At 41.4% G+C, this 25,375-nt stretch overlaps 1 protein-coding gene and 1 long non-coding RNA gene across 7 annotated transcripts in view; one reads left to right on the top strand and one right to left on the bottom strand.

Annotated features, from left to right (window-relative positions):
- LOC138761370 (coiled-coil domain-containing protein 63-like) overlaps positions 1-18,668 on the bottom strand; it is a 135,045-nt gene extending 116,377 nt beyond the window's left edge. For 2 of the 6 annotated variants that reach the window (XM_069933353.1, XM_069933352.1), the window contains exon 1: positions 18,348-18,550. In XM_069933353.1, the coding sequence (XP_069789454.1) occupies positions 18,348-18,388 (41 nt within the window). In that variant the 5' untranslated portion in view covers positions 18,389-18,550. Of the gene's footprint in view, positions 1-17,034; positions 17,135-18,347; positions 18,551-18,595 lie in introns of those variants that run through there. The other 4 variants (XM_069933356.1, XM_069933357.1, XM_069933358.1 and 1 more) reach the window with 4 other exon arrangements.
- LOC138761372 (uncharacterized) overlaps positions 1-25,375 on the top strand; it is a 48,335-nt gene that overhangs the window by 15,231 nt on the left and 7,729 nt on the right. Inside the window, exon 2 of the long non-coding RNA XR_011356279.1 lies at positions 18,205-18,294. This is a non-coding gene — a long non-coding RNA (uncharacterized lncRNA). The remainder of the gene's footprint in view (positions 1-18,204; positions 18,295-25,375) is intronic.

Genomic DNA, 25,375 nt, shown 5'->3' with positions numbered 1-25,375 from the left:
GATCTTTCCCTTGTTTTAGTATCACTGTAATTATTGCTGTTTTGCATGAATCTGGTAAGTTTTGTGTCTCATCAATCTGGTTGATTACATCCAGGAGGGGTGGTATTAATAGGTCTTTAAATGTTTTGTAGAATTCTATTGGGAGTCCATCCTCTCCTGGTGTCTTATTATTTGGTAATTTTTTTATTATCTCTTGTATTTCTACTGTTCCAAATGGTTCTGTTAATTTATTTTGTTCCTCTATTTGTAGTTTTGGTAGTTCAATTTTAGTCAAAAATTCATCTATTTTCCCTTCTTTCCCTTCGTTTTCAGTTCGGTATAATTGCTCATAGAATCTCTGAAGTTTTCCTTAATTTCTTTTGGATTATATGTAATTTGTTTGTCTTTTTTCCTTGTTGCCAATACCATTTTCTTAGTTTGCTCTGTCTTAAGCTGCCACGCTAAGATTTTGTGTGTTTTTTCACCTAGTTCATAATATTTCTGTTTTGTCTTCATTATATTCTTCTCCACCTTATATGTTTGTAATGTTTCATATTTTATTTTTTTATCCGCCAATTCTCTTCTTTTGGTTGTATCTTCCTTTATTGCTAATTTTTTTTCTATGTTTACTATTTCCCTTTCCAACTGCTCTGTTTCCTGATTATAGTCCTTCTTCATCTTGGTTGCATAACTTATTATTTGTCCTCTAATGAATGCTTTCATTGCGTCCCATAGTATAAACTTATCTTCCACTGATTCCGTATTTACTTCAAAATACATTTTTAATTGTTTTTCAATAAATTCTCTAAAATCCTGTCTTTTAAGTAGCATGGGGTTTAATCTCCATCTATACATTCTTGGAGGGATGTCCTCTAGCTTTACTGTCAGTATTAAGGGTGAATGGTCCGATAGCATTCTCGCTTTATATTCTGTTTTTCTTACTCTATCCTGCATACTAGCTGATAACAAAAATAGGTCTATTCTTGAGTATGTTTTATGTCTAGTTGAGTAGTATGAGTATTCCTTTTCTTTTGGGTTTTGTTTCCTCCATATGTCCCCAAGTTTCATTTCTTGCATTAATTTAATTATAAATTTGGTTACTTTGTTCTTCCTGTTAATTTTTTTCCCCGTTTTATCCATATTTGGATCCAAATTCAGATTGAAATCCCCTCCTATTAGTATGTTCCCTTGCGTATTAGCTACCTTCAAAAAGATATCTTGCATAAACTTTTGATCTTCTTCGTTAGGTGAATATATATTAAGTAGATTCCAAAGCTCCGAATATATCTGACATTTTATCATGACATATCTCCCTGCTGGATCTATTATTTCCTCTTCTATTTTAAATGGCACATTTTTGCTAATTAATATAGCCACTCCTCTTGCTTTTGAATTATACGATGCTGCTGTTACATGTCCTACCCAATCTCTCTTTAATTTCTTGTGCTCCAATTCAGTTAAGTGTGTTTCTTGGACAAATGCTATATCTATTTTTTCCTTTTTCAGTAAATTTAGTAGTTTTTTCCTTTTAATTTGGTTATGTATTCCATTAATATTTAAAGTCATATAGTTCAGCGTAGCCATTTTATATTTTGTTTATCTTCTCTTTCCGTTTTTCCATCATTACCTTTCCCCCTTTTCCATTTCTGTTTTCTTATTTTCAACTCTTTACCAGACAACATTCCTACAACATCCAACATTTTCCTTATTCTCCTATTTCTATCTTCTTTATCCCCAATCTCCCCTTCCCCTCCTGAGTTGTCCTTTATCCCTTGTCGGACAACCACATCTCCCCTCTCCATTTGGATTTGCGAATCCACTCGCAAGCGTCAACTGATTTTGCAGTGACCGCTCTTTTCCCCCACCCAGCCCCCCCCAGAAAAGATTTCACTTTTCATATGTCACAAAGGTCACTCTTTTAATTCCCTCCTTATTCTCTCTATTCCATTACCTTCCCTTATTAATTCTTGTCTATACTATCTATGTATTCCTCTAATTACAGATACTTTCACGTATGCCCATTGTCTCTATTCACTCTTATACCTCTTTACCCGCATACATATCAATCGTGGTCATTTTTACCCTCATTACCCGTCTTCATCTCTCAGTCTATTTTTGTCTTTACCCACATACTTATCAATCGTGATCATTTTTACTCTCATTACCCGTCTTCATCTCTCAGTCTATTTTTGTAATTGTTCTGCAAATTTTCGTGCTTCTTCTGGATCCGAGAACAGTCTGTTTTGTTGTCCTGGAATAAATATTTTCAATACCGCTGGATGCTTTAGTATAAATTTATACCCTTTCTTCCATAAAATCGCCTTTGCTGTATTGAACTCTTTTCTCTTCTTTAGGAGTTCAAAACTTATATCTGGATAAATGAAGATTTTTTGCCCTTTATACTCCAGTGGTTTGTTGCCCTCTCTTACTTTTTCCATTGTCTTCTCCAGTACCTTTTCTCTTGTAGTATATCTTAGGAATTTTACTACAATAGATCTTGGTTTTTGTTGTGGCTGTGGTTTAGAGGCCAATGCTCTATGTGCCCTTTCTATTTCCATTTCTTGCTGTAGTTCTGGACATCCTAGGGTCTTAGGGATCCACTCTTTTATAAACTCCCTCATATTCTTGCCTTCTTCATCTTCCTTAAGGCCCACTATCTTTATGTTATTTCTTCTGTTATAATTTTCCATTATATCTATTTTTTGAGCTAGTAGTTCTTGTGTCTCTTTAGTTTTTTTATTAGATTCCTCCAATTTCTTTTTTAAGTCTTCTACCTCCATTTCTGCTGCTACTGCCCGTTCTTCCATCTTGTCCATTTTTTCCCCCATTTCTGTTAAGGTCATATCTATTTTATTCACTTTCTCTTCTGTGTTGTTTATTCTTCTTCTTAAATCATTGAATTCCTGTGTTTGCCATTCTTTAAATGACTCCATGTATCCTCTAACAAGAGCAAGTATATCCTTTACCTTGCCTTTCCCTTCATCTATTTCACTGTATTCTTCCTCTTCTTCTTCCTCTGGGTTGGCCATCTGTTGTTTCTTTGTTGCCCTTTCCTTCTCTTCTTTCTTGTTTTCATTGTTTTCTGTGGTCTCTTCTTGCTGCAGGTGTTCTGCAGCTGTCGTTGCCGACTGTGGGGATCGACTCCCCAGCTGGTCCCCCCTCCCGTCGGTGTGTTTTTTTTCATGCGCATCGCGCATGTGCGACTCCTCGCGCATGCGCGGTTGCGCACTTTTACTCGGCTCTGTGAGCCATTGTTGTAGTTCTTTTTCTACCGACCTGAGGAGGCGGGCTCCTCTCTCCACAGCGGGCCTCTTCGGACAGGTAAGGCCTTCACCTTTTTCCTCCGTTGTCTTCTCTTCCTCTCTTCTTACCGTTGATTTTGATTTTTCTTCTTTTGTCTCCATCTTCTTTCCACCTTTATACTCACTTTTCTTTAACTTTTATTTCTGTGCCTTTGTATTTTCTCTTGTTTTTCCCGACTTTTCTGGAGAGGGCTGGAGTTCTCCGTCCGGCCACTACTCCATCACTTGACTCCTCCTCCACAGTAATTTTTTTGAGGGAATTTGAATGGTGTTATGGACCTGGCCCAAGACCAATCTAATCCCCACAGCACTTTCCAATCAGCCATGGCCAGGTCATTTTTCTGATTTTATGCTTAGAGAATGGCTTGATTGGCCATTGGAGATTGCACAATCCTTCAAACAAACAAAAAAAAATGTTTCCTCCCAAATGTTTATAATTTATACTCAAGGATAGATCATTTCTTTTTGGATGGGTCCCTCGATACATGCATAGGTTTTTTGGATTTTCCAGTATTTTGATTTCTGATCATGCACCATTATTATTAGACCTTCAACTATCGAACCATCTCATTAACCCCACTGTGCTGAAGATTCAACTCACTCCTTCTGGCAGAGAGGGGAAAAAAGCAAATTTATCAGACTCCATCGGTGGTTTTCTTTCTCATAATCAAAACGAATAAACCTCCTATTCCCTACTTTGGAAATCACTTAAGTGCAATTTGACGGATCAAATAATTTTATATTCAGCTTCATTGAATAAGAAAGGTACTGCCACAATCAAGGAAATAACATCTGTTATTAGTGAAATGGATCAACACCATGCAGCTTCTCCATCTCCAGAAGAATATAAACCGTACCTTGATTTGCAAGCGGAGTTCGCTCTTATACCAACTACACAGGCAGAGTGTTTACTAATACAAAATTGTGGTTCATATTACCAACACAGGGAAAAGGCAAGCCACCTATTGGCCCACCAATTAAAATATCAGGCTACATCAAGCCTGATACCCCAAATTAAACTCCTCTAATAGCATAATGTAGCAGCGCTATAAATTGATGACAACTCCCAGAAGTCTAGCAAACTGACACAGGACATCATAACTTCATGACTGGTGCGTGTGGCTCAGTGTTTTAAAAGAATATATGCGTGACTCAAGTAAACTAGTTCTGATTTACCTGCAACTGTGTGTGTCATTATTTCGTGTTCATTGGCCACCACTGCATTTTCAGTGGCTACAATTGGTGACCCCGCACGGATACTGCTGCTGTTAAGCTACCACCCTTCTGTACAGTGGAACCAGAGCTGTGGTTTCGACAGGCTGAGGCACAATTTCACCTCAGGAAGATCGAGGTGGACATGACTCGCTATCATCACCTCATCAGTGCCTTGGACCAAGCTACTGCCAAGCAAATCTGTGATATCATGCATGATCCTCCGGAGTCTGGAGAGCGCAAGTATGAAACTCTAAAAGTCCTCCTGCTGCCAATTTACGGCATGTCCCGCAGATAGAGGGCCGCCATGGAGGAGTTGGCTGTCCGTGCCCCATCCAAACTACCTGGCATCCAGTCAATGACCAGATATGTTATTCGAACAGCTCTTCCTAGAGAAGATGCCAGAAGACATTAGACTCTTATTATTGCAGAATTCTTTTAAAGACCCCAGGGCTGTAGCCGCAGAGGCAGATGTCCTGTGGCTGGCAAAAAAAAAACACACCAAAAGATCTTTGGACAATGTCACTGCATCACAGCTGTGTGCATCCAGCACCACCGTTGGTGACACTACTTCCCAAGCCAGCGCTCTTAACACACCAGCTCCTATAACGAGGCAATGTCTCATCAAGCAGACAGCCTGACAAAAAGCCTACTGGATCTCCACACTGGTGACCAAATAAGACTAAAAGATTAAACAAACTTATGGACTCAGAAGGGAACTGTCCTTAGTGAAGTCCAACCAAGATCATACACCATACAGACAGATGAAGGTGCTGTTCTGCAAAGAAATCATCGAGATCCTCAAATGGAACCAGCCACGGTAGATGGAAAGACAGATACTGTTGAACAACCTGAATACACAGCTGAGAAGACTTCATCAGAGGCCACAACTTAGATTCAAGGACAATCAATCAGGAGATCGTCAAGACATGTGAATCCTCCGAAGAGACTCATTGAGCAAATTTAAAGACTCCTGTTATAGAATGAAGTAGTGCTATCTTATTCACTCTTCAGGTTTTAGTGTACGTAAATGTGAACACACAAGCAAGTTTTAAAAATGTTAACAATGTTGATAATAATGAAAAAGCAAGTTCTTGGTATTAAAGATAAAATTGCAGAATTATACAAAGAAAACATGTTAGTTAAAAGTGAACTACTTTTGGTTTAAGAAAGGGAGATGTAATGATAGTGATCATGGTTGCAAGGCAACTAGCAATGCCTTATTGTTTGATTAGACTTGGCTCTCACCAGGGGCTAACACAGAGCAGGAGACACACAGTATGCAGAGCTGTAATGGAGGCTTGCAGCCTCATGGTGCTGTTCATATCAACTTTAAAGTAAAGAACCTTTTCCTTCATCCATGTGTTGTCTTAAGAACTCACACATATGAATACAAGATGAAACAGACACCATTATTGAATATCCCAGACCAACCACTGTCAAATGGTGAGATGGAGTTGTATTGTAACTCAATAACCAACCTACAATAGAAGGATGTGCAAATTGATGTCGATGGCAATCTGCTCTTTTGTGATGTGGACATCCAGTGGTTCCAGTTTTGTGGAGACGTTACATTTTTGATTCTGTCCGTGGTCTTTCTCATCCATCTATCAGATCAACCATTCGTCTGATTTCAGACAGATTTGTTTGGCATGGTCTGAAGAAAGATGTCATGCAAATGGCCAGATCTTGTGTAGCTTGTTAAAAAGTAAAAATCCATTGGTATCCATTGCTACAAATTTTCTCACTGCTAACTCACCGCCTCAACCATGTCCATGTAGACATTACAGGACCAATTCCAGTTTCACGAAGCTACTGTTACCCCTTCACGGTGATCAATTGGTTTATGAGATGGCCTGAGGCAGTCCTCATGTGAATGCTTCTATGGACTCTTGTGCACAAGCATTCCTTAATTCCTGGGTGCCTTGCTTTGGCAGTGGACCTCAATTTACATCTTCCTTACCTCAGCTGCTCAGCTCTAGGCTTCATCATACAAGTGCCTAAGTGCCTATCACTCACAGGCTAACAGGAAGGTTGAATAATTCCATAATTACCTTAAATCAGCTTTAGTGGCCCTTTTGGATGGTCTCAACTTGGCAGACGAATTACCATGGGTGTTGTTCCACATTAGATCAACTCCAAAAGAGGATCTTCACACTTTGTCTGCAGAACTTGTATATGGCGTGCCATTGGTGATCTCAGGGAAATTTATTCCACACGAATCCAGTAAAGATAAAGATCCTAAAGAGCTGCTGAGCAGACTATGGGATACCGTAGGCAAATTATCCCTTCTACCACCATCATCACGTGGCAAACATGTTTCTTTTGTACCACACAAACTGAAGGACGTAGAGGAGCACATGGTCAGCTTTTGCAGGCACCATACAAGGGACCATACGGGGTGATAAGAAGAACGAGGTCAACCTGCATCTTGGACATTGCTGGGCAGCCACTGCTCAAACCTTCCCATGTTGACAAAACTGCTCCATTCAACAGCCAGCGGTCTGATGCAGGAGTCAACCTCCCAAAAAAACTACCTGGTCATAGTGCCGGTTATGGGGTGGTGGGGGGGGGGGCGTGTAGTGGTGCTATAGATACACTACATCTCCCAGAAGTCAAGCAAACTGGCACAGGATGTCATAATGTGGGGCACTTGGTTCATTGTTTTAAAAGAATACGTGCATGACTCGAGTAAATGAGTTCTGATTTATCTGCAACAGTGTGTGTCATTATTTCATGTGCTCTATTGATATCAACTGGAGGAGTCGTTTTGCAAATTATCTTCTTTAGCCACTGTGGTACATTCTTCACTGCCCACAAAACCCTTTAACCACACCAGCAATCCAGTGGTGCACAGTCCTTTAAAAGTTTGGTACCAGATGAGACACAATTTTAAGAGATCAGCTCCATCAGTTCAGGGTCCCTTAAATAACATTCACTTATTCTCACCATCAGCTATCAAATGTCTTCAAGATCTTTATATAGACGGAGTGTTTAGTAGCTTCATTTCTTTGTCACACACATATGGCCTTACCATGAGCACACTTAATTCACTACCTTCAGATTTGACATTTTATTTCAGTCTTTCTCAAGTTACCTGCCAAACAACCCTGGGAAGAGCCAATATCACTTAATCCAGGAGTGATTTATACCTCTATTCTGTCAATCAAAAAACAATCACTTTCCAAAATAAAATCCGAATGGGTGCAAGAACTAGAAACAGGAATTGAGGAGAAACTGTGGGAAGAGTCTATTGATAGAATTCCCTCTACCACCTCCTGCGCTCGGTTGACACTTATTCAACTTAAGGGTCCACTTTTTGAAATCTAAACTGGCAGCCATTTATCTTGATATAGAGAACAAAATGCAACAGATGTAATGGCTCCCCTTGTCACCCAAGTCACATGTTTTATCAGTGCCCCAAAATTGAGGGGCTCCAGAGCAGAGTCTTTAGCACATTATCCAAAAAAAAAATATATATATATTTTTTTTAAACTTTAAGATTTTCAAATTACATAAAAACAATAACAAAATAAATGAAACTAAAACAGTCTAAACCCACCCCACCCTCAGCATGCCCCACAAGGGGAGCAAAAAAAACATATCAACTAGATACAAACATAAACCTATACATTCCAAATAAGGTGACCACACTTGAACAGAAAAATTATCATGCATATTCTAAGTTATTTTTTCCATATAAATACAAAATCTCAATTTATTATGCCAACGATTCATATTTACTTCTACATCATCTTTCCAGGTGATCGCAATACACTTCCGTGCTACTGCTAAACAAAAAAAAGCTATCTGAAACTTGTCCAACCCCAAACCAGTCAGCGAAACAATATAACCCAGCAAAAAAATTTCTGGATCTAATGGCAATTTAATCTTAATAATTTTTCCAAAAAATACTCTAATTTTTTTTCCCAAAATGGTTGGACTTTATCACAAAGCCAAACTGCATGTAAAACTGTTCCTGTCTGTAGTCCACATCTAAAACATAAATCAGAATTACTAAATCCATATATTTTTAGTTTCTCAGGGGTCAAATACAACTGATGCAAAAAATTATAATTGACCAAACTATATCTTACATTAAGTAATTTAGTCACCCCATCTTGGCACATAACTTCCCAATCCTCTTGAGGTATATCATAAGATAAATCACCTTCCCATTTATTTCTAGATTTATTTAAATTTGGTTTATCCATACCATCTTGCAACAAAGCATACATATCAGAAATAAAGCCATTTTTTAATATATGCATCGAGTCCACGCTGCTGAAGATCCAGCTGCGCTGGATGGGTCACGACTCCAGAATGGAGGACCATCGCCTTCCCAAGATCGTGTTATATGGCGAGCTCTCCACTGGCCACCGTGACAGAGGTGCACCAAAGAAAAGGTACAAGGACTGCCTAAAGAAATCTCTTGGTGCCTGCCACATTGACCACCGCCAGTGGGTTGATAACGCCTCAAACCGTGCATCTTGGCGCCTCACAGTTTTGCGGGCAGCAACCTCCTTTGAAGAAGACCGCAGAGCCCACCTCACTGACAAAAGGCAAAGGAGGAAAAACCCAACACCCAACCCCAACCAACCAATTTTCCCCTGCAACCGCTGCAACCGTGTCTGCCTGTCCGGCATCGGACTTGTCAGCCACAAACGAGCCTGCAGCTGACGTGGACTTTTTACCCCCTCCATAAATCTTCGTCCGCGAAGCCAAGCCAAAGAAAAAGAAAAAAAATAAAAATCAGAAACTCGAATTTTGTTAGTTCATGTAATTTCATTTCTCTTCCATAATTATCCCTTTCCAAAGCTCGAACTTTATAATACACAAATAAAGAATTAGCTGATATTACAAATTTTTCTCTAAGTCGATATTTGAAGTTAATTTGCAACCCTGCCCATTAACTGCGTTATTTGGAATCTCTGACAACTCCCTAAATTCTCTCCACTAAGAGGTAATAGCATTTACATCCTTATTAGCCAAGCATCTTTTTTTTAAATTGGGTTCTCTAACTACCTCTGAGGTAGGTCAGGAACCCAGTTGGATTCTGACGGGGTTGACCGAGTCACATCCTTTCTTAATGCTGTGTAACTGGGGTGTAAAATGTAAAAACCAAGGGGGAGGCGGCGGCCCCGGCCTTGGTCGAGTGAGGCAGGCAGAGGCCCCGGTCTGGGCAGAAGCGAGGGGGAGGCGGTGGCCCCAGCCTCGGTAGAGTGAAGCAGGCGGAGGCCCCGGTCCGGGCAGAAAGAAGGAGGCGGCGGCCCCAGTCCGGGCACAGGGAAGGCGGCGGCGGCCCCGGCCCCAGTCCGTGCAGAAGGTAGGCGGCCCCGATCCGGGCAAAAGCGAGGGGGAAGCGGTGGCCCCGGCCTCAGTAGAGCGAAGCAGGTGGAGGCCCCGGTCCGGGCATATAATACAAGAGTGTCTTTTCTATGCCCTTCTTCTCTTGCTACAATAGAGGCAAACAGCATCGAATCCACGCTGCTGAAGATCAAACTACGCTGGGTAGGTCACGTCTCCAGAATGGAGGACCATCACCTTCCCAATATCGTGTTATATGGCGAGCTCTCCACTGGCCACTGAGACAGAGGTGCACCAAAGAAGAGGTACAAGGACTGCCTAAAGAAAGCTCTTGGTGCCTGCCACATTGACCACCGCCAGTGGGCTGATATCGCCTCAAATCGTGCATCTTGGCACCTCACAGTTCGGTGGGCAGCAACCTCCTTTGAAGAAGACCGCAGAGCCCACCTCACTGTCAAAAGACAAAGGAGGAAAAACCCAACACCCAACCCCAACCCACCAATTTTCCCTTGCAACCGCTGCAACCGTGTCTGCCTGTCCCGCATCGGACTTGTCAGCCACAAACGAGCCTGCAGCTGATGTGGACTTTTATCCCTCCATAAATCTTCGTCCACGAAGCCAAGCCAAAGAAGAGCCAAGCATCTATTCTTGTTGCACTGGAAGTCTGACAGGGGTCCTTATATTATACAGTGGATTAAAGATATCGGTTTCTTTATTATCAAATACACGTTAGGCTGTACTAGTATATAATATACTGAAAATACTGCCAGCAAATGTGCCAAGATGGTCAGGCAGTGAGGTGTCCGGGTGTGTATTGGCGGGTGTATGTGAACATTTGAGTATGTGTGCATATGTTTTTCAGCTAATAAAAAGGCTGGGGGGGAGGGAGGGGACAATGTACATCTGTACGATGTGAACAAAGTTGTTTTTAATGCTCAATAAATAGATTTTGAAAAAAAAAATACAGAGGTGCTGAAGAATTTATTTTGCCAGAGTATGGTGAATTTGTGGAATTTGATGCCACAGGCAGTTGTGGAGGCCAGGTCATTGGATGTATTTAAGGCAGAGATTCCTGGTTTCTTGATTAGCCAGGGCATCAAAGGTTACAGGAAGGCAGCCAGACAGTGGGGTAATGAATCAGCACATGAAAAAATGGCAAAGCAGACTGAAGAGCCTTTTTTAAAATATTTTTGATTTTCAAAGACTCACAAATCCAACAACACAATCTTTCTCAACAATGATACATTACATTCAAAGCCCTTTTTCCCCTCTTCCTTCCCTCCCATACCCTAATATCTCAATTTTTCCACAATTAGTGCAGATTTTTATTTTCTTTTATTTAGAAGGGATATAGCATATCTACATGTTGCAGATAAGGCTGCCATACCCTCATGAATGTGTCATATTTTCTCCTTAAATTGTACATGATTTTCTCCAGGGGAATAGAACTGTAGGAGACTTCAAAGGGATTTTATCTGAAGGCTGCACCTGGCAATTGGAGTCAGGTGACTCAGGCAGTTAGCATTGAAAAGTTCAGATCAGTAGGGAGCTCATCAAGTAATCCAGGGAACTTGTGACAGGGTGGAATTAATTCATTTCAACTCAGTAGTCTCAGGAAATTGTACCATTGACGGGAGTTCCACAAAGTACATGCAGGAGTCAATATGAAATTTCCAACTAATTAGTTTTTTAAAAATCTACATTGGTGACTCCGACATGATCAGCTGTTTCACAAATATTTATTGTTCTACCTCATTTTATCGTTTACATGGGAGATGTCTTTTCATCCATGGATAACATAGAATCAGAGGAGGCGATTCAGTTGACCACCACTGCAGTTGTACAATTCATTGCAGCAGTCAGTTTGAAACTACCACAGTTTTGGCCCACTGGCCCGGCGTTATGGTTTGCGCAGGCGAAGGTGCAATTTTCTATATGGAACATAACATCACAGGAGATGTGTTTTGCGTATGTTATTGCCTCTTTGCAACTGGAGCTGGTGCAAGAAGTACGTGACTTCTTAATTTCTCCAGCAATTGAAGACCATTATAACAAGCTTAAGGCCAAGTTGATCAGATCCACTACTGTTTCAGAACAGCAACATTTATACCACCTTCTTATCTCAGAAGAGCTGGGGGATAGGAAGCCATCACTGCCTCTTCGGTGAATGTATCCGCTGTTAGAAGACAACAAGCTGGAGGACAAGATCCTAAAAAAAGTTGTTTTTACAGCGCCTGCCTGAAAATCTTCGACTGATCCTGGCATCAACATTGGAGGCTGGAGGCATCAACATTGGAGGCTGGAGGCATCAACAAACTTGCTAAGATCGCTGACAAGATCTTAGAGGTGGCTTTGACGGGCAGGTCAGTGCAAACAGTCAGCGCTCCTGAGCCTCCTTCCATACAGCAATCAGAAGTGACAGAACTGTGGCGTACTGTTGATCAGGTCGTGCACAAAATTCAGGAGCTCATCTGCCACATCACCACGGATTTGGGCCACACTGACAGCCCAAAAGGGCAACGTTCACGTCAGGGGTGGAGCCACAGCCACACACCATCGCACGCTGGCATCGAATGCTGTTATCACTGGAGATTTGATGACGAGGCTCAACACTGTCCCACCCTGCTCTCAAACTAAACAGCAGGGAAACGCCCAAGCCAGGGTGTCTAGGGGCAATAAGTCTTCCTGGTGTGGAGCTCCACAGTCATCCACTATTTTACCTTTACAGACAAACACCAGGGGATTCATTCATCAGTAAACACCAGAGAAGAAGTTAGCATTCTCCCTCCATCAACACCTGATATCTGTGGTATTTCCACCATTGTTCAACTATTAGCTGTCAATAAATCGCTCATTTCTACATATGGAGAAAGATCATTCACAATTAATCTTGGCCTGTGGCATGTTTTTAGGAGTTTTTAAAAAAATCATTGCTGATGTACCCATACCCATCATCGGAGCTGATTTCTTATGTGAGTATGGACTGTTGGTGGATGTCAAACACCACAAACTTATTGACTCCACTACCAGCCTCACAGTACAGGGGATTGTCAGCGATACACAACATGTCAATCCATCCATTATGATCACGACATCGACTACACATTTTGATGCCCTTTTCTCAGAGACTACTCACCCAATTTACAAGCATACTGAGGTCAAACACTCTGTCACCCACCATATACAAACACATTGACCGCCAGTTTCAGGCCTTGGTGACTCGACCCCGATCATCAGCAGATTGCTAAGGAAAGAATTTGATTGTATGTTGGAACTGGGAATCATTCGACAGTCTGACACCAACTGCTCGTCTCCCCTCCACATGGTTCCCAAGAAGACAATGGGAGATTGGCACCCATGTGGAGACTACAGTGACCTGAATGCCCGTACAGTGCCTGATCAGTACCCCATCCTGAATCTCCAGGATTTTTCATGATTTCTTATTGGTTTTTGCATTTTCTCCAAGATCGATTTGATTTGGGCATACCATCAAATCCCAGTGGAGTCTGCTGACATACACAAGACAGCCATCACAACTCCTTTTGGACTTCGAGTGGGTACGTATGCCATTTTTGGTTTACGAAACGCAGCACAGACATTTCAGAGGCTGATGCATGATGTGGTTCGTGATTTTCCTTTAGTCTAGGTTTACATAGATGACCTGCTAATAGCCAGTTCTACAGATGATGAACACGAGATTCATCTCCGTCTGCTTTTCGACTGTTTGTGGGAGTACAGCATAGTTGTCAACCCAGCCAAGTGTCAGTTTGGAGTACCATTACTCAACTTTCTGGGCCATATTATTGATGAACACAGGATTCGCCCTCATGACAAGGTGAAGGTCATCCGTGATTTTTCCATTCCTTCGTCGTTCACGAAGCTGAGGGAATTTCTTGGTCTGATCAGTTTTTACAGATGGTTCATCCTGCTCTGTGCTGACATACTCCAACCACTCAGAGACTCCACTGAAGAACACAATTAAGAAAACTCAGTCCATCACACTCAAGAGGTGGACCTTTCAGCCTTCCCTTGTGCTAAAAGTAACCTGGCTAGTGCAGCTACTCTGGTTCATCCTCGACACAATGTTCCATTAGGTCTCATTGCTGATGCATTGGACGTTGGAGTTGATGAAGCCATTCCACAGCTCATAGATAGTGCCTGGCAACCACTTGCTGTTTTCTCCAAGCAATTCCAACCTGCTGAGACCATATATAGCACATTTGGTCGTGAACTGCAGGATGTTTACCCTGCTGTCAAATATTTTCACCATCTGCTCAACGGCTGCACGTTCACCATCTACACTAATCACAAGCCTTTGACATGCACTTTTTGTTCCAAGCTGGACAGGTACTCGCCACATGAAGTCTGTCACTTGGATTACATCACCTCTGATACATGTCAAGGGGAAGGAAAACACAGTAGCAGATGTACTGTCATGCCTGCAACTCACCTCTGACCAGGAGGACAATGATGACTGGCTGCAGTTCAACAATCAACTTCGCTCTCATTCAAGTGTGTACCCTTGCCAGCAAGTAATGGACGTATCTGGTGTGATGTATTTACTGAACATGAACATCCCTATGTTCCCAAGAAACATATGCAGTCTGTTTTTAATGCTCTCCATGGTATGTCGCATCCTGGTATGAGGTCTACATAGAAGATGATAATATCTCACTTTGTATGGCCTAACATGAATAAGAATGTTAAGCAGTGGGGTAGAAGCTGCATCACCTGTCAGAAAGCCAATGTTCATCATACCAGAGCTCCCCTTGACACAATCACTACTCCAGATGCCAGATTTCAACATATTCACATCAATCTGGTAGGTCCCTTCCCCCTGTTGAGTGGGTATAGTTATCTTCTCACTTGCATAGACTGTTTTAGCAGGTGGGCTGATGCTATACCTATTCATGATATGATGGGCAAGACAGTAGCCAGAGTTTTGGTCCACCACTGGATAATACATTATGGCGCACCATTTATGATCACAACAGACAGGGGGGTGACAGATTGAATCCCAACTCTTTCACAAACTGACCAAACTACTTGGTAGTACACGCACCTACACAACAGCCTATCACTCTGCAGCTAGTGATATTGTCTAATATTTTCACTGTCAACTCAAGCCAGCATTGAAAGCCCATCAGGACCCAAACCAGTGGTATGAGTACTTGCCAATCATACTACTGGGCATCCACATTACAGAAAAAGACCTAGGCTGCACACCAGCTGAGTGTATTGGACTATACTATCAGTAACTGGACACAACCAATTATATTCATCAACTACAGCAGTACATGACAAATATCACTCCTGCCAAGACATGCACACAAAGTGTTGTATCACATGTACCAGCTGAGCTCAGTTTGTGTTCATTTGTATTTGTCAGACATGATCAATTCCTCCAGACACCATACACTGGACCATATATGGTGATACACAGATCTCCCAAGTATTTCATTCTCAACATACAAGGCAAAACAGAGTATGTTAGCATCAACTGATTTAAAGTTGCTCACTTAGAGGATAAGTTTTTAGCTATAATGACGACCAGGAACAAACCAGTGGTGCCGATAAGCAGAAATACTACTACTACTACTGACAGGGATAACACATCTCCACCTGTAAAAACAACAAGGTCTGAGAGAAAAGTACCATAGGCAGTTCATTATGCACAATACTTCAACACCTGAAAGGACTCTTGATATTATATATCTGTAATTATACCTTTTTCTTGTTATCAATTGCTTGCACCCACACTTAGTGATCTTGAAGAGGGCTGTTGTAGTAAACTTCAGCAAGGATTTTATCTGACGGCTGCACCTAGCAATTGGAGTCGGGTGAATCAGGCAGTTGAGTTGAAAAGCTCTGATCAGCAAGAAGCTGATTGGACAATAGAGAGCAAATGATTCAGGGAACCTGGTGACACAGGGTGCTATTAATTCACTTCAACTCAGCAGTCTAGGGAGATGGTATTATTGACTGAAGTTCTACACAGTATGTGCAGCAGTAAGTAGAAAATTTACAACTAATCCATTTTTTTCTGTACACAACTCTCTGTATCTCCATATTCCATTGTGTAATGTTTAGTTGGGATTCAGACTTCCATGTGATTGCTATATACTTCCTGGCTACTGCCAAGTTGACCTTCACCAACTGAATTTGGTACTTGGACAGTTTAAAACTTGTGTCCATAGCATTTCCCAGAAAGTTCAATTCTGGATCCTGTGGAAAATACACTTTTGAAATTTTTTTTCAGAATGTCCCCCAGGTCCTCCCAGATGGATCCCACCTTTGTACACAGCCAGGTTGAATGGATAAAGATTCAAATCTCCACACCTGAAGCACATTTCTGAAATTTCTGGTTTAGATTTGTGTAGTTTTTGTGGTGTGAGGTATAGTTGATGCAGGAAATTGTATTGCACCATCATAACTGCTGTCCCGATGCAAGTCTGACCAGCACCACTCATGGATTGTTGTGCCAAAGTCTGTCGCCTACCCTTCCCCTGTCTTGTGTAAGCCTGGCTTTGGGCCCTCACTTTGGACTAGGAGATACATCATGGAGATAAATGTGTGTATTCCCCCTTTGAATTGGAATGTCCATGTCACTACACATGGATAGGGTCATAGATAGTCTCAAATTATCCCTTAAGACAGATCTTAAGGTAGCAGAATAAAGTTTTATTTGACAAATCATAGTTATTCCTCAGCTGTTTAAATGACATGAGTTGCCCTGTTCTTAACAATCCTCGATAGAATAACTTGTTTCTATTCCTTTGTCTTATGTTAAAGTCTAATTCATAATACACATTACAAAATCAAATAACAGATCTGAGCCCTATGGAATCTCACTCGAAATAAACTTCTGGTCACAAAAGAACTAGATATATTCCCAAAACAAAGCCATCTTTGGAGCTAGATTAACAGGAGAGCCAGCAGATGCAAGGTTTGAGTGCAATGAACTGGAGAAATTTGTGTATTGCACTTTGGAGCTGGGTTGCTGCTCTTCTGAATCTCGTGGGCTTTCCCTCTGACCAGCCCACCAAGTTACCTTAAACAAGCCCTTACAATATTCCATGTAGACTACATCAAATATATCACCCTCCATCTTACCTGATCAAAGAATTCAAACAATTTATTTCAAGAAAGCACCACCCTGACTTAATTACCTGGATGAATCTGTCTTTCAAAATGTAAGTTTATATTGATCATCAGAACAAATTCATGTACTCACCACTGAAGTTAATCTAATCATTCTAATTAGTTGGTTTATTCCTGCTTGTTAAAGAATTGCTTGATGTTAATAGCACTCTTATTCTCAGCAATCTGGAAAGCTGAACACAGATTCCAAAGTGAGAAAAGATATGGCGCGAGAGGAACAACCTGAGACTCAACGTGACAAGATGAAGGAGATGATCATGAACTTCAGGAACACCCACCACACATCAATAACTCTAGTGGAAAGCACCAAGTTCCTTGGCATGCACTTAACTAGTGACCTACCATGAACATATAACATCTCCTCACTTGTCAGGAAGGCACAACAGCAACTTGCACTTCTCGAGAAGATTGAAGTGGGCAAGGCTACTGGCCACCATCATGTCAACCTCCTTTAGAATCTCTATCGAGACCACAATGTGGTACGTTTGCTGCAGAGAAATGGATTGGAGGTCAATCCACAGGACCATAAGTATGGCAGAGAGGAGCACTGGAGTGTTTCTTCTCCCTACACCCCCCCCAATCGACATGATCTACTGGGATCGTTGTCTGAAGAGGGTGTGTAAAATCTCTGATGAGCCCTTCCACCCCGCACACAGCATCTTTCAGCTGTTCCTGTTGGGAAAAAGGTACAGAAGTATTAGAGCCAGTACCACCAGGCTGAGAATGGGCAGTGAGAATGCTGAAAGGAACTGCTCACAATAATCATCCAATACCCTTATGTTTACTAAACAATATCTATTTATTTATCTATGTAAATACTTGTCCTGTATGTGTAATGATTGTCTATATGTGTTTTATGTCTGATTGTGTGTCTGCGTGTTTTGCACCAAGATCGGAGAACGCTGTTTCATTGGGTTGTACTTGTACAATCTGATAATTATAAACTTGACTTGTGGAAATGGAAATCAAGGAGAGGGTTTGGAATCCAGAACAAACAAAGTTGGAAAATAGACAAAAAAATGAGTGGCTGTGTTTAATGCAAGGTGTACACTGATAAAAGAAAATGAGTAAATATAGTAAGTTACTTGGACAAGACTTTTCCAAATGTGGAGGGTCCCAAACTAAGAATAGAGAAGGCTCTATTTGGCTTAAACAGAAGTCACTCAGTTCAACCCAGTGGCCATGTCTGTGCTGTAATCTATGTAATTCTATTACCGTGTTGATTAATATGCAACTTTCACAGGACTCTCACTGCCAGCAACCAGTCTGAGGCGTAGAGTTGAAGAAGTCTAGTGGAACCATGTCACAGTGTGATCCCATGTCATTGGAAAAGGTGAGGAGAGAATAATATAAATAACCATCAGTAAAAGTTCAAAATCATTTTACATTTTTTGCAGCAATGTGATCATTTTTGAGTAAGGAGGCATTTCATCTTATTGACATCTTCACCTCGCATTCACGTGAACAGACGAAGATTTTATTTACCCCTCATCTACTGGTGGAGCCAAGTAGACCAAACTTATCAATTAAACATTTTTTTAAAAGACTGAAGCAAAAATGATAAATTTTGTAATCACATTAGACTTAGTTAAACTCTATTAAAAGGGAAGAGAAATAAAGTTGAAAGATCTCACAAGTTTTCAAGTTCTTTAAGCTTCCTCCTCAAGTATGACGTTAGTAAAATGCATTGTTGCCATAGTTACTGAGCCATTATGATGTGACCATTTGTGCCTTCCATTTTGGAGTGACCATGGTAACCAAGAGTTTGAAGAATAAGTGGGCACAAAATGCACTTTGGTAGAAAGGCCATAGATTTCATTTTGGGCAATAAAAGTTTTGTTGGTGCAGCATTTAAAAAGTGCAAGTTTCTTGACTTTGATTTGAGCATTTTTGCTTACATTTGACAATGTTATTACGCTGAGTGTCCCTGACAACACTAATGTGCATAGGAAGCATGCACAGGATGTTGCCAAATAGGCAGATAGAATATAAAATAAACTGCTAAATAAATTCAGATATCTTAACGCATATTCAATTTTTTTTTTAAACCGTCAGAGGAATTAAGGCATCAAAATGAAAATTACAAGTGATTGTAAATAAATGGAAAAGTAAATCATGAAAATCTGTAGACACAATAGTTGAAGTAAAAACACAAAATGCTGGAGAAACTCAGCTGGTCAAATAGTGTCTTCTATGTAGCAAAGGTAAAAATACATAACCGTTTCGGCCTTGAGCCCTTCATCAAGATGTGAGAAAATGTTGGCAGGCGTCCAAACAAAAGGAGATGATAGGTGGAGAAAGGCAGGAGGGACAGCAGTGATCAGGGGCGGAGGGAAGGCTGGGTGGGTGGAGGGGCAAGGGAGGGAGAGAACTGGGAAGGGGAAGAAAAGGGTTAGCAGAAAGGAGAGAAGTCTATATTAATGCCATCTGGCTGGAGGGAGCCCAGGTGGAAAATAAGATATTGTTCCTCCAATCTGCAGGTGGTCAGGGTGGAACAGACGTGGGAGTATGGGGGTGTGATTCAGAATTGAAATGGTTAGCTACTGGGAGAGGAAGTTAATGTAGCAGAGGGAGTGAAGGTACTCAGCGAAGCAACCAGTCTCTGATATGGATAAGGCCACAAAGGGAGCACCGGATGCAGTAAATTGGGATTACTGTGACAGGAATATCCCCCTTGAACCTTTTCCTATCATTTTTTCTCATATCCAAACATTTGGTTAGGTCAAAAAAAATCTGATTTTTAAAATCATCATCCATGGTATTTTGCAGAGAGGATTATGAATTGACATCATCCCCTGCAAATAATAGTCTTCACTAACTTTACTCCTTAAAAACTAACTTTAATTTTTACTATACCTATAGTTCTGTATTCCCCAGCAACTAAACATAATGTTCAGTGCCCCCCATTTGTTAGTTGTGTCAGAGTGGTAAGGCTTCGGCGAGAACAGGGAAGAGGTGAGAGTTATAGTGAGTGAGAATATTGTTGAACACTTATTAGTATTAATAGATTTGGTATTATGACTCTTAGGTTAATGCTCTGGATCAAGGGTCAGATGTGGGCTCCTGGGAGACTCCGAGCCTCCCTGACGCCCACATCTGTGCCAGGTGCACCGAGGTACAACTCCTAAGAGACTGAGTGAAGAAAATGGAGCTGTAGCTTGATGACCTGTGGCTCAATAGGGAGAGTGAGGAAGTAGTAGATTGGAGCCACAGGGAATCTGTAGAGAATACCACTGTGGGCATCCCCCGCAGCAACCAGTTTATCATTCTGGATAGTACTGGGGAGGATGATATGACAGAGGATGACCATAGGGACCAGGTCTCTAGCATTGAGCATGGCTCTGTAGCAGAGAGAGTGAAGAGGCAAACAATAGGGATTCCATCGTGAGGAGAACAGTCAGGAGATTCTGTGAGTCCAATGAAGACATCCAGATGGTCTGTTGCCTCAAATTGGGTCAAGAACATTGTGAGGGGAGTGGATGAACAGCCTGAAGTCTTGACATATGTTGGTACCAATGCATATCGCATATTTCTGCATATAAGACAACCCTTGAAGCACCCAAAACACACGCTAAGATCAGGAGTTGTCCTATAAGCCAGACACAAAAACGTGACCTTAAAATTCTACTCAATATACCACTCAATTGGTTCCATTTTTAGTGTTATCAGTTAAATGGCTGCGAGACGTATCCCAGACCAACAAACTCTGTTCCTTGCATGCACCACCTGGCCTCCAGTTCCACACATTGTTGATCCATAGTTTTCCACCATTTTCATCCATCCATCCTTTTTCATGAAAATGTACAAAAACACCTGGAGGAAATTTTATTTTAGGTTTAATTTTGCCCTTGAAGATGACCATGGGTTTTAACTTCATACCATCGACCCTGTACGATAACATCACCGTAAACCTGGTCCTTTCATGGCCTGTACTTCTGGTTTGCACAGTTTTCACACCTTTACATTCCTCTGTTCAATTGCCTTTCATGTCAAAATTCATGGGAGTTTTGCCCATGTTTCCAATATTTGACAATGGAAACTGGATCAAGATCTTTTGGTAGTTTCTGAGCAATTTTTTTTTGTCATAATACCAGATTTTTCCTGTTTATGCACCAGCCTACCGTAGCCTCAAAATCTTTACTGTGTTCTGGGTTTGACCTTGCCCACTTCAGTGCATGTGCTCTGATTTTGCTTCTTGTGGTCATGTAGCAAATTCTGCCTCTGCTCGAGTACCCATTTTGCAATGTGATTTTCCAACTCTGGCCGACGAATGATTGGTCTTTTCATCGAACATTGTTTCTTCTGTATTTTTCTTAAAACATCTTAATTCTTTCTTCACTCTCTTACCTTCTTCTCAGTTATGTCAAATGTCCTTGTAGTAGCACAGTTGGTAGATTCCTTGGCCTCTTAATGACTTCTTACTTAAAACTTGCTTCGTTTTGCTGGAGGCTTCATGATAACACCCACCTTCCAGCCAAGCCCAACAGCTTAGTCAACGCAACACCAGCTCAGTCAACACATTTTTTGGGGGGGAGGAGGGGTCGTCTTATACACCAATTGTGGTGTGCTGTCATACAGAAAGCAGACAAGACTTAAAGACTGCTGCAATTAGCTGTGCTGGATCCGTGTGACTGACCTCGAGGGGCCGGATTGTGGCTTATATCCCGGCAGATGATTGGCAACTGACCGGGTGGGGCTTGGTCCATTCAGGTCAGCTGATTGACAGCCAGCCAGGTGTTATCTTGTCCTCCAGTGCTCTTCGTGAAGGTACAGAGGTCGCCGTAGGCTAGTGGTGCATCACCACACCAATATGTGATAAAGCCATGAAATTCAGGCTGAAATTGGGGACCTGTCTTATCTGGTCATCTTATACACCAAAATATACAGTAGGTTAGATAAGTTAAGAGGTCCTGAAGAGGGAATACAGGGAATTAGAGAAGAAGATGAGAAACAGGAACTCCAGGGTGGTAATCTCAGGATTACTGCCTATGTCACGTGCTAGTGAGGGCAAAGTTAGCAAGATCAGGCAGATTAGTGCATGGCTTAGAAACTGGTGTAGGGGGCAAGGGTTCAGATTCTTGGATGATTGGGATCTCTTTTGGGGAAGGCATGAGTTATGTAAAAAGGATGGTCCCCAAAGGGGACCAATATTTTGGTGGGCAGGTTTAATATAGCAGTTCAGGAGGGTTTAAATTCATTTGGTAGGGGAATGGGAACCAGAGTGGAACCAAAGGGGAAACAGCAGTAAAGTGAAGATAGTGTGCGGCAAGGATGACAAGCAGGTGACGAGATAAAATTTTAGCCGGAGGGAGTACATTAAAAAACTGCTCTAAAGGTATGGTAGCGACTTCCTATCTGATACTTATACAGTTGCTTGGAGGCTAAGTTAGAGGGTTGTCTACAGCCCATTTTCAATCACTTCCAATACAAGTTCAGTTGTATTTAAATCCTTTATTGTTAACAGCAAAACCTCTTTTCTAATATTCTATGTAGCAGATTCTTAACAAAACATTCACATAAAAGTTAACTAAGCCTAAACGATTTTCATCTGATACTTAAATGATGCTGAAAGTGGTCAACAGAAATAGTCAAACCCTAACATGGTCCTTCTGGTTTCCAACTGCTGACGCTGGCTGTAGAACCTCATTTTAAGCGTGTGCTCAACTCCTGCGCATGCTCCTTGGTGAGGTCCAAGTGCACAAGCATCACCACACGTGTGTACTGGCCAATACACTGGCCCTACAGCTGTCACCACCACTGCTGGGGCTGAGCCAACCGCGCATGCACTGCCTCGCTCCAGCTCCGCAAATGGTGCCAGCCCTCACGCATGTGCCAACAGGAGGAGGTCTATGGACCTCAGTGGATACCGCTGGCACCTGCAACCACAACAAGTAAGGACCGAGCCTACGGCTCTTAAGGTATTATTACTTAAATGCATGCAGCATTAGAAACAAGGTGGATGATCTTGCTGTACAGCTGCAGGTTGGAGGGTATGATGCTGTGGTTATTATTGAGTCATGGCTAAGGGATGGATGTCATTGGGAGCTGAACATCCAAAGATGATGTATCAGAAGGATTTACAGGGAGGTAGAAGGGGTGGTGTGGCTCTGCTGGTAAACAACAGTATTAAATCATTGGAAAGAAGGGACATAGGATTAGAAGTGGTAGAGTCCTTATGGGTTGTTAAGAAATGGTAAAAGTAAGTCGACACCAATGGCAGTTACTATATATACAGGGCCCCAAACAGCAGCCAAGATGTGGATTACAAAATTGGAAATAGGTAAGCCATGTTTGAAGGACAGTGTTACAATAATTATGGGGGATTCTATCGAAAATAGGTTGTGAAAGTCAGGTCAGTACTGGAGCTCAGGAGAGAGAGTTTGTAGAATGCTGACAGGACGGATTTTTGGAGCAGCTTATTGATGAGCCCACCAGGAGGTCGGCTGTTCTGAATTGGGTGCTGTGTAATGAACCAGAGATGATTAGAGAACTTAAGGTAACTGAACTCTTAGGAGGCAGTAATCACAATATGATTGCGTTCGCTTTGAAATGTGAAAAGAGGCTAAAGTCCGATGTGTTGGTATTTCAGTGGAGTCAAGGAAATTACAATTGCATGAGAGAGGAATTGGCTAAAATCGATTGGAAAAACATTAATTGGATAGACAGCAGATCAGCAATGGTTGGAGTTTCTGCAAGAAATGAGGAACGTGCCGGACAGGTACACACCAAAAAGGAAGTAAATTGTGAATGGAAAAATTAGCCAATTGTAGCTGATGAGGGAATTTGAGGGGATGTGGGTAAGGTTTGAGTTATTTTATTTTTTATTTAGACATACAGCACAGTGTGACGGAATTGCACAGAGAGGTAGGGTAGCACTCTTAGATAAGGGTGAGATCAGAGCAATAATGAGAGATTATGTAAGATCTAAGGAGCAAAATGTTTGATCCATCTGGGTCAAGATTAGGAATAGTAAATGGGGAAAAAAATCACTGGTGGGAATTGTCTATTGGCCAGCCAATAATAACATTACAGTGGCACAGGCAATAACAATAAAATATCGGAGGCATGTAAAAATGGAATAGCAGTTATTGTGGAGAACATTAACATATATATAGACTTCATAGAACACTGTTCTTGAACAGCATGTTACTGAACCTACAAGGGAACATACTATCTTGGATCTGGTCCTATGTGACAGATAAAATTTGCAATCTTATAGTTGGGGATCCTCTTGGAAAGAGCAATCACAGTCTGATTGAGTTTCTCATACAAAAGGAGGGTACAATAGTTCTGTCTAAAACCAGTGTGTTATGCCTAAGCAAGGGAAACTGCAAGGGATTGAGGGAGGAGTTGTCCAGGGAAGACTGGGAACGCAGGCTATATGGAGGAACGGTTGAGGAATGGAGGAAGACTTTCAAAGAGAGTTTTCACGGTGCTCAACAAAGTATATTCCAGTTTAAAGCCAGGACAGCCAGCCTTGCTTAACTAAGGAAATAAAGGCATCAAACTAAAAGCGCATGCATACAAAATTTGCCAAGAGCAGTTGGAAACTATTACATTGGGAAAACTTTAAAAAGCAACAAAAAAACCACGAAGCGAGCAAAAAAGTAGAGGGAAGAGAGATTATGAAAAAGGATTAACACAAAATATAAAAATGGACAGCAAAATTTTTTATAATTATATAAAATGGAAAAGGGCAAATTGATATTGGATAATGAGGGAATGACGGAGGCTTTGAATTACTATTTTCTGTCAGTCTTCATAGTAGATGACACGTCTACCATGCCAAAGACTGATGTTATGGATGGTGAGGTGAAGTCCATGATGCAATACCTATCACTAAAGAGGTAGTGCTAAGAAAACTTGAGTGTCTAAAGATAGATAGATCCACTGGTCCTGATGGAATACATCCCAGCAGATTGGAAGATGGTGAATGTCATGCCACTATTCAACAAAGGATGTACGCAAAAGGCAGGGAACTATAGGCCAATTAATTTAATATCTGTAATTCAGAAAATGCCTGAAGCTAAAATGAAAAAAAGAAATGGCAAGGCGAAATTGATCCATCAGGTAGATGCAACATGGATTCAGAAAAGGTAGGTCCTGTTTGACAAACTTACTGGAGTTCTTTGAAGATATAATGACTGCGGTAGATAGAGGGGAGCAGATGATTATTGTTTACTTGGATTTCCAGAAGGCATTTTATAAGAACTGTATAAAAGAGATACCATATATAAGATAAGGATGCATAGAGTTGGGGGTGATGTATTAGAACAGATAGAGGATTGGTTAACCAATAGGAAACAGAGAGTTGGGATTCGGGGGTGTTTTTCTGGTTGGCAATCAGTGGTGAACGTGGTGCTGCAGGGGTTGATGCTGAGCCCACAACTGTTCACAATATACCTTAACAATCT

Source organism: Narcine bancroftii, chromosome 4, assembly GCF_036971445.1.
Source record: "Narcine bancroftii isolate sNarBan1 chromosome 4, sNarBan1.hap1, whole genome shotgun sequence".
NCBI classification, from domain to species: domain Eukaryota; kingdom Metazoa; phylum Chordata; class Chondrichthyes; order Torpediniformes; family Narcinidae; genus Narcine; species Narcine bancroftii.
This window is presented reverse-complemented; position numbering and strand designations above follow the sequence as displayed.